The sequence below is a fragment of the Solanum dulcamara genome, chromosome 6 (genome assembly GCF_947179165.1).
Source record: "Solanum dulcamara chromosome 6, daSolDulc1.2, whole genome shotgun sequence".
NCBI lineage: Eukaryota > Viridiplantae > Streptophyta > Magnoliopsida > Solanales > Solanaceae > Solanum > Solanum dulcamara.
Genome location: NC_077242.1, coordinates 10,769,279 through 10,779,562, shown reverse-complemented (window position 1 = coordinate 10,779,562; position 10,284 = coordinate 10,769,279). Strand labels below are relative to the sequence as shown.

At 35.2% G+C, this 10,284-nt stretch overlaps 1 protein-coding gene across 1 annotated transcript; it reads left to right on the top strand.

Annotated features, from left to right (window-relative positions):
* The first annotated feature begins 237 nt into the window (after nt 1-237).
* On the top strand, nt 238-3,438 carry LOC129892043 (uncharacterized). Its single transcript, XM_055967577.1, has 5 exons — nt 238-710; nt 1,875-1,996; nt 2,412-2,503; nt 2,935-3,021; nt 3,106-3,438. Exons 1-5 carry the CDS (start codon nt 346-348, stop codon nt 3,211-3,213), a joined length of 774 nt encoding a protein of 257 aa, XP_055823552.1. The 5' UTR covers nt 238-345; the 3' UTR covers nt 3,214-3,438.
* The last annotated feature ends 6,846 nt before the right edge of the window (nt 3,439-10,284 follow it).

Sequence of the window (10,284 nt, the reverse complement as noted above, 5' to 3'; positions counted from 1 at the left end):
CCCTTTTCCCTATTAAAAATAGTTATCTCATATTAATATCCACCTTACTAAATCAAAAAAACATTAATTAAAATTTTTCTATATTTCCCTGAAAAATAATTCTTCTTGAAATTGTTCATATTTGTTTATAAATTTCCATGAAATCTTTTAAGCGGTGAATTAGCAAAATTATATTTTTATTTATGGTCTTGTGCAAAATGAGGGACGGAGGAAGTATAAAAAACTATTAAAAAATAGATATAGAAGAGGGGTATAGTGTGTATATATATATAGCCTTGAAAGATTCAAATTTCCCGTATCAAATTCAAGGAAACCAAAATCCAATTCAAGAAAGAAGGTAGAAGAATGAGTTTCCTAACAGGAAGATTAGCAGGAAAAGAGGGAGCTTTTTTCTTTGAAGAATCCAAACATGCCGTTACCCGTTTAGCCCAAAAGATCAACAAAAACCCAACTTCTTCTCCTTCCAATTCTGTATCTGTAAATCAAGAATCAGTTTCTCCTTCTTCTGATGTTCTTCCTGAGATTCTTCGACATTCTTTACCTTCCAAGATTTTCCATTCTCCTGCTTCATCTGCAGATTCCTCACTCTCTCATGCTTCCAAATGGGTTCTCCCCAGTGATACGAATAAGACAAATTCTGTATCACCTGATGCTCTTAATCCTCTCACAGCTTATATTTCTCTTCCACAAGTCACCTTTGGACCTAAAAGGTAATTTTTTTTTCTGCTGTTTGTTTGGTTAGTTTATGGATTGAAAATGATGAAAGGGTACTGTGTTTTCCTTTGTTAATTCCTTTTTATTTTTACTTTTTTTTTGTTCTTTAGATAGTTCGTGATTGAGGGTTTAGCAAAAGATTTAATGATTTTTAGCATGACTTCTTCATTACTTATTATATTTCTTTCCATACTTGACTTTGATATACTTTACTTGAGCCAAGGGTCTGTCCGAAACGCTCTACCTTCACAAGGTAAGGGTAAGGCTGCATACACACTACCCTCTCTAGACCCATTTTGTGGGATTACACTCATATGTTGTTATTGTTGGAATTTCAATGATATATGACTAGAGAAAAGGAAAAGGGGGATTTAACAGGGCCAGTGTTTAGAATGGTTTGATTGTCTTTTGGAATTTGCTGCATTTTGTGAAATGAGAATTTGGGTGTTGGAGAGGTGTTAAGGAATGGATATGTGACTCAGACAATGAAGTGTGAATATGGACTATGGTACTGATTTAGCCTGGTGTACGTGTTTCATTGGATAGGTTTCTATTTTGGGTTTTCTTGTTGATCTAATTAAGGTGTGTGAAGTGCTTTTTTTTGAGATGTTCAATAATTCAAGTGAAAATCGTCGAGTAATAGGAGGCAAACAGCTGGTAGATGTATAAGTTGGGCATTTGAAACTTATAGATTTGCTTAACTTTTCTTAGCTGACCAAGTCTAGAAGTGAATTTTTTTGCTGATATTACTGCTCCTATAACTTTTTATTTTTGGAGATTGCTCCTATAGATTTCTATGAAATTCCGGTGATTCATTGTAAAGGTTCGTCTGAGTCACAAAAGCAATCTCTTCTTACCTTGTTTTTCAAAAATAAATTCTTTTAATCGTGGAAATGCAATGGTCACATAGTCTTTGTTGGTTTTTAGATTAATCTGCTTGGATTCTCTGTTTTGTAGAATTGTGAATTGTAGTTATTGTTGTTGTATGAATCTGTATATGCAATATTAACTCTCTCTGTGTTGAATAACATTGTGGGATTGTAACTAATATGAAAATGTGCTTTTAACTGCTTCAGCTTTAAATAGTTACTGTGTATTAAGTAAACCTCTTCGTTTCCTATATCTTCTTTTGAGGATCACACTGGTAATATCTTCTCCAGGTGGCAGTTGCCAGATACAGAAAATTCTGTACAAGCCTCAACGGCAAATGACTTGCGGCGTGATAAATACACACCTATTAATCCTGAAAAACTTAAAGCTGCAGCTGTGGGGATGTCTCAAAGTAAGACAAAATCTTTACATGTTTGATCTAACAAAGCTAAAAGGTCCATTTGGTTAGAAAAGTTTTTCCCAAAACCAAAAATAGCTGCTTTTGGATTACAAGACAGATGTTGAGTCTTCAGATATGAAATGAAAATGTTTTACAGAATTTTGAAAACAGACCAGACCAAGGTTTTACCAAAATCAATGCCAAAACATTTTCTCAAGAAATTTGCCAAACACACAATAAGCTTTATGTTCTATAGGCCGAGGTATAGTCATCTTAAACCATACCTACTATATTGTAAAATTCTTGATCTGAACAAGTTTACATCCATTTACATACAACAAGATATAGCTAGGAAACCACTCAAACATGATCTGTTTAGGTGATATTCTTTTTTGATCCTCATTGCTTAAAGTTCTGTTCAATGTAGTTGCAAAGGCATTTGCTATTGCCACTGCTCTTGTCTTTGGTGGTTCCGCCTTGACGTTTGGCTTCGCAGCATCCAAGCTAGAGTTGCACAATGTAAGCATAATCTCTCTTTTCTTTTGATTTCCTTATGGACATTCTTATGGATGTTTGAATCTGTAGTTCTAACTTAATTTCCGCTAAACACTGGCAGTATAACCCTCAATCCACTGATTTTCTCATCCACGTGATCAATCTAATTGATCTCTTAGGCTAAAGCTGACTGTTTTAAATGACTATGATCCTTCCATATCGTGAATATTCAAATATGACTTTATGGAGGATGGTGATTTTATGAGTTTTTGGTTAGTGGAGGTATACGAGGGAAGAGGAATTTTGTCGTCTACATTTCTGTTCTAGTTGAGCTTAATTGGGGAATTTATCTTTGATTTTTTTGCTTTTTAGTTAGATGGAATGTATTGCTTAGTTAATCCATTATTATATGCTTGTGGTTTATGTAATATTTGGATGATTCTGATGTTGGACAGTCTGATGATATCCGGACCAAAGGGAAGGACATCGTTCAGTCAAGATTGGAAACATTCAAAGAGCAGCTGAGTCCTTTAAGGATTTGGGTAAGCAAGTTGAGCATAAATATTCAACTATTCTTCAATATTTGCTTCTGTCGCTATCTAACGAATTTGTACCTTTATTCTCAGGCTGAAGAGAAGTCGAAAAAATGGCGTTTAGAGAAAAAAGAAGACATTAAAGAGAAGCCTTTAGTAAAAGAGCTCTCTAAAATATTGGGTGCCAAGTCGTCGAACTAATACATACGCAGTTTATTGCAGATAGGTATGCATGAGATGCATTCATCAAAAGATTTTGTTTTCTTCTCTCTCACTGTGTAATCTTGTATAATATGACCTGTCAGCATGTAGTATTTTCTATGTATTCTGCAGTATTTTCTGTATAAATGAAGCTGTAAGTGTAAAGTAGCTTTTCGTCAAGTTCATCTTTTGTGTGAATGAAGACGGTTCTTTTTTATGTTCTTAGAAATTTCTTATTTAATGTTTTTAAAACTCTAGGAGCCTTGGGGACCGAGTCTCCCAGTATCTGTACTGGTGAGAGATGACATAGCACATTGGATAGAGTTGGATAGGAACTCATCACTTTGGCACCTCCCACAGACCTTTAGGCAATAAGTCAAATTATAATTTAAAAGAAACAATATTGTATATCAAATGGAGTATTAAAGAATTTCCAGGATTTGAAGAATTTAGTTTACATCAACCTACTAAATACATTTTTCGTTTTGATTTTCCATCCAGTGTTGGGTACCATTATGGGGTCCGACTAATTCGGATCTACGTCGAAAAGTTTCATTTTGAGGTAAAACGCTTCTTACCAAAGCTGACTCCATATCCAGAGCTCAAACATAAGATCTCTGATTAGGAATGGAAGAGTACTTACCACTCCACGTCTCCACCACAATCTTTAATGATAACCCTACTAAATACATGACATCCTTATCGGTACTTTTTTCATCCCAGTGCATATATATTTCATAGTTAGGTCTTCAAAATTCAATTTGATCTCACCTATTGTTGGGAGATCATTATCTCATAGTGATTTTCAAGCACTCAAATCTTAATTATTTTTTTTTCTAAAAAGATAGGTTTTGAAAAAAAACTAACCCATCTTTAGTTTACCGGGCTTTTTACATAATTATACACGTGACAAAAAAATTTCAACAAAATGGCCGCATGTATATTAAGATTACCACTTACAAGTTTATAAGTAGGTAAAAAAATAGTATCGTAAAAAGAATTTGTATATAATCTAGATATATAATATGAGAGATTGGGGTGTGGGAGTGAGATGGGGTATGTTGGAAGTGGTAAAGATTGTGAAACTTGTTTTTCCTACTTTCATTAGAAAAGTCATTTATCTCATTTTCAAAGATCTTTTTTCTAGAAAAAATATTTTCTAAATTTTTTGACCAATCAAATATGAGAAAATTGGAAAACACACTTCAAAAAATAAATAAATATTACTTCGATTTAAAGTTTGACTTATGCTATCAATGTTATTGAGCCGTTCCTTCATGTGTTCATTATTACATAAATAAATTTTCACCTTTAATTATAATTGAGTTATTTTGAGTATTAAAAAAGGGAAGCGAAATTGCACCTTGCCGACAACAAATATGATTTTTTGGTTACTTAACGATAATAAGGACAAAAGAAATTTAACCCAATAGACGTTTTTTCTAATTGAAGAATCAAATAACATAGGGCATACAATGAAAAAGTAAAACAAATTAGACCATAAAATTTGTCACTAATTAAACAAATGAAAACAGAAGGGAGAATTCATCACTAATTTTAAGTAATATTTGTAAATCGTTCCTGGGTGAAATAGAATTAGGTGAGGAGTATTATTTACCATATTTACCTATTATAATTGTTTTCGCTTCAAATAAAATTTCTAACTAAATCGTTCCCAACTAAAGTAGGAATTAGTTACCATATTTAAATCCTAATTCCACTAGGACAAGACAAGTATCAATTTTCCTATTCCCAATCCGTGTATGATTGTTACTCACTTCCATAATTTTATTTATAAATACCATTCAAGGCTCTCAAAGTATCAAACCATCAACACAAGTAGCAATTTTCCCATTCACAATTCCTCTACCATTCAAAGAATCTCACACTAAATTTCTCAGTCCTTTTGGAAAGAATGGAAATTCCTGGCCCGGGAATTTTCGATCACTTCCGGCGAGCGATGATGGATTATTCAACTGATAAGTTGGATATTGCTGGTGTCATTTCCGAATTGGATACTCTCTTCCAATACCACCCTGATTTAATAAATGGGTATAGAATTTTCTTGCCTCTGCAAATCGAAGCAACAATACTTCCTCTTCAGCAGTCCCGAAAGAACTGTGTTAATAAACCCAACCTGGAAATATTGAAGCCCTTGTGTTGAATTTATGAACAAAGTGCAGAACCGCTTTGTTGATGAACAAAATGTTATTGTGGAATACTTGGATATCGTCAGAAAATTGACACAAGGTAAACTGTGTAATAAAGATGCTTATAATGAAATTGTGAAAATATTTGGTAACGAAAATCAAGATTTGGTGGATGGATTTGAATGGCTGCTTTCGGTTAGAAAGGGAATTAGAAAGGAGAAGAGTTCCAAGGAAATGGAAGATGAGATGTATGAACTTGACATTAACTTGGCCCGTCAGAAAACCATTGTGGATTCTGCAAACCTCTTGATGGACTCACTAGAAAAAGAGCAGCATCAAATAATCAATATCAATGATTATTTCAGTGCTGTGAGTTTTGGCTACATTAGTGAAGAATACAAAGAAGACTCTATTATAACAAGATTGCGGGAGGATCCAAGACGTGTTTTGCCCGAAATTTTGGAAAAGTTGGAGTCCGAAGAAGAAGTCCTTACAAAAAAAAATGGCGCAATCTTCATGAGAAGCAAAAGAATCCAGTGACAAAGTCATCAGTCTGATTTAAGGAGTATAGTATAGTATAGGGGTTTCCAAGGACTTGTGTAAATTAAGGAATATACTTTGTTATTATGCCGTTTAATAAATTGCAGATAGTTTCATTAATTACAGTAGTAATTGTTGGCAGACGAGATTAACAAAGGCAAGCTGCACTCAATATATTTGAAAAGAAAACAGTGAGAAACTTAAAGTTTTTATTGCATTGAAAACCAGGGAGAATAAAACCATTTAAATAGACTTGCAGACCAACAAATTTGGAGAAAAAACAAGGCACTAGCTTATCACTAACCCATGACTCTAACAAACTTATTTCAACTAAATTAGGACACTTAAAACTTGCTAACTGAAAACTTAAAAAGCTCCCAAAAATACTGACACAACTTTTGAATCAGTCAACTAACACTCCCCCTTGATTCAGAGTCACACACTCCCAACTGCAATCTGAAAAATTCATGCTTAGCCTGAGGAAGAGACTTCGTGAATATATCCGCTTCTTGCTCATTTGTCCCACAATATATCAGCACAATTCTTCCATCAGCTACCAGTTTCCGAATGAAGTGATATTGCACATCGATATGCTTAGTTCTCGCATGGAAGAGGGATTCTTAGTCATATCAATTGCTGATTTGTTATCACAAAAAATCTCAGTAGACTCCTTTTGCTCGTAACTGAAATCTGCAAGTAGTTTCCGGAGCCATGAAGCTTGTCGTGCTGCTAAACTTACTGCTGTATACTCTGCTTCAGACGTAGACAGAGCTACAGTCTCCTGCTTCTTTGAACTCCATGTCACCGCTGAGCCAAGGTTGAAACAACTGTCAGAAGTGCTTTTTCGATCATCCAAGTAGCCTGCATAATCACTATCTGTAAAGCCAACCAGTCTGAAATTTGACACTTTAGAATACCAAATACCAAATACCAAAGCTTGTCGTTCCAGCAACGTAGCGTAGAATTCTTTTTGCAGCACCAAAGTGTTGCTTTGTTGGACTTTGCAAAAACCTAGACACAACACTAACAGAAAAGGCAATGTCAGGTCTAGTGTGCATTAGATAATTTAAGCCACCAACTAGACTTCTAAACAATCTCGAATTTGCTTTCTCAGTTCCATCTTCACGCTGCAACTTCTCATTGATATTCATAGGTATAGCTGCTGCTTCACTATTTATCATATGGAATTTTTTCAAAAGATCCTCTGCATATTTCTTTTGAGAAATAAAAATCCCATCTTTGTCTTGGATCACCTCAAGCCCCAAAAAGTATTTCAGTAAACCCAAATCAGTCATCTCAAAGTTTCTCATCATACTGGACTTGAAATCATCAACTACAGACTTTGAGGAACCAAATAAATCATGTCATCAACATAGAGACAAATGACCAAAAATTCTCCAGAACCTTGCTTCTTCAAGTACAATGTTGGCTAATTTTCACTTCTTGTGAATCCACTATCTTGAAAGAATGAATCAATTTTTTATACCATGCACGCGGAGCTTACTTTAGCCCGTAAAGAGCTTTTCTTAACTTGTAGACTTTGTTCTCATTGCCATTAATAACAAAGCCCTGAGGTTTATGTTAAACCTCTTCTTCCAGATCACCATTCAAAAAGGCGAGCTTTACATCAAATTGATATACGTGCAAACATAATTGCGCAGCCAGACCTTGTTTTTGTGAATATCCTTTTGCCTCAAGCCGAGCTTTGCTTTTGAATGCTCCCATCTGCATTGTACTTTGTTCGAAACACCCACTTGAGCCCAATCACGTTTCTTCCTTTAGGTGAATCAACTAGCTCCTATGTAGAATTCCTTTCAATTGCTTGTATCTCTTCTACCATTGCACTCTTCCATATAGATTGTTCTACTGCTTCTTCATAACAAACAGGATCTGAAACAAGCAAAGCAAATTGACAATAAGTATGTACATTGTTAGAGTATTTGGGATTTGGTTTCTTTTCCCTTGTTGATCTTCTTGGTGCAATTGGCTCAACTGAAGACTCAACCGGTGCAACTGTTGTAGGTGCAATTGACGAGCTAACTGGTGAACTTACTGGAGAAGAATTGCGTGAGTTTCCTGGAGTAGGATCTGCTGCAGGTTTTTCATCACTAGATAACAGTTGGATAGATCTTATATTCGCAAAACTGAAATTCCAGCTTGCATCCTCATTAAACATAACATTTCTACTTATAATCATTTTGCCACTTATGGGATTATATAGACGATATGCTTTGGATTGAAGACTATAGCCAACGAAAATGCATTTTTCAGATTTTTCATCTAGCTTAGAATGAAAATTAACCAAAGCATATGCTATACAACCGAAGATTCTCAACCGGCTTACCCGAGGCTTCTTACCATTCTAAGATTCAAGAGGTATTGCATTCCAAACCACCTTTGTTGGAGAGATATTCAAAAGATAAACAGCGGTTGCAACAGCTTCTCCCCAAAAGTAATTTGGTAGACCCTTTTCTTTCAATGAGCTTCTAGCCCTTTCCACGACCGTCCCGTTTTTCCATTCGGCCACACCATTCTGCTCCGGTGTGTATGGTGCTGTAAGTTCCCTGCGAATTCCATTCTCATCACATAACATATTAAATTCATTAGATAAGAATTCACCGCCTCTATCAGTACGAAGTGATTTTATCTTCCTTCCACTTTGATTCTCTGCTTTAAATTTCTTGAAATTCTCAAAGGTTTCTGATTTGAATTTCAAGAAATAAACCCAACTAAAGCGGCTGTGATCATCAGTAAACATCAAAAAATACCGACTACTACCAAGGGATTCTGTTTTCATTGGCCCACACAAATCAGTGTGCACAAGTTCAAGACTAGTTGTGGCCCTCCATGATTTTCCTACTGGAAATGATTTCCTAGCTTGCTTCCCATAAATACACCCTTCACATAAGTCAAGATCATTGATTTTTGGCAAGCCAATAACCATATCTTTTTTAACCAAAAGTTTCAACCCATTAGCATTCAAATGCCCATAACGTAAGTGCCACAGATTAGTCTCATTCTTTCCTTTGACAACTAAGAGCCCGTTTGGATGGTCTTTAAGTTGGTCAAAACCAACTTAAAGCCCCTTTTTAGCTTTTGGACGTGTTTGCCTAATGCTAACTTTAAGCCATAAAGTTCTTAAAGTCAGTCAAAAATGAAAAGTTAGGATTTCTAACTTTTTTTTCTAAGTGCTTAAAGCCATTTTGTTTGACCATAGAAATTACTTTTATATCCCTTATATTTTAACTAAATTCCCAAACTACCCTTTTTATTCTTTTAACCCTAAAATTCAAACACTTATTTTCAACATAAGCACTTTTATCCAAACACTCAACTGCTTATTTATAAAAATAACTTTCAGCACTTCAAAGTTCTAAAAGCACTTCATACATAAAAGTTACTTTTTTAAGCCCATCCAAACGGGCTCTAAGGCAATGTTTTCAACATTTGAGATATCAAGGGGAAACATTTTGTTTTTAGTCATAGGTACATGAGCTATGGTGCGTCCAGGTTTCTTATCCTTAATATCACATGCTTGATCGTCAAAAACAATTGAGTATCCACTAGTCATCAATTGACCGACACTTGACAGATTGTGAGCTAAAGTGGGAATATATTGCACATCATATAAAAGCTTCACATTACCTTGGACAGTTTTTATCTCAACTGTACCTTTTCCTTCAACGTGCACTTGTTTGTCATCTCCCAGGCGCACCTCGCTTTTCTATGAATCATCAAGATCTCTAAATAGAGACTTTGAACTTGATATGTGATTGGAGCATCCGCTATCAATGAACCACACAACATTTGCATTTTCAGTTACGGGAGAATGAGCCATAAACAACTTACTTTCTTCTTCCACTTTTTGTGTGAAATTGACTTCCTTTAGCTCATCTTTCTGCTTCATCCAGCAATCAACCTCTTTATGGCCCAATTTCTTGCAGTATCGGCATTGGATTATGCTCTTGTATTGATGTGAGTCACCAACCTGGTTTCTACCTCTGCCACCACCACGGCTTCGACCACGAAAATTGTCTCTGCCATGTCCCCGGCCTACTGAGTTTTCTTCTTTTCCCTTGTAAGAAAATTCCCCCTTTACCTGGAAAGCCTTCTCTTGAAATTTCTCACGTGACCTATTTAGCCTATCTTCATGAGCTAGCAAGGAACTCATTAATTCATCAAAAGAATAGGTAGATAGGTCCTTAGATTCCTCAATTACAGTTACAACATGCTCAAATTTGGTGGTTAAACTTCTCAATACTTTAGACACAACAATTTGCTTGTCAATGTTTTCACCATAGGACCTCATCCTATTAACAATAGCAGATGTTCTAGACAAATATTCTTGTACAGATTCATTTTCATTCATGAACAATGTTTC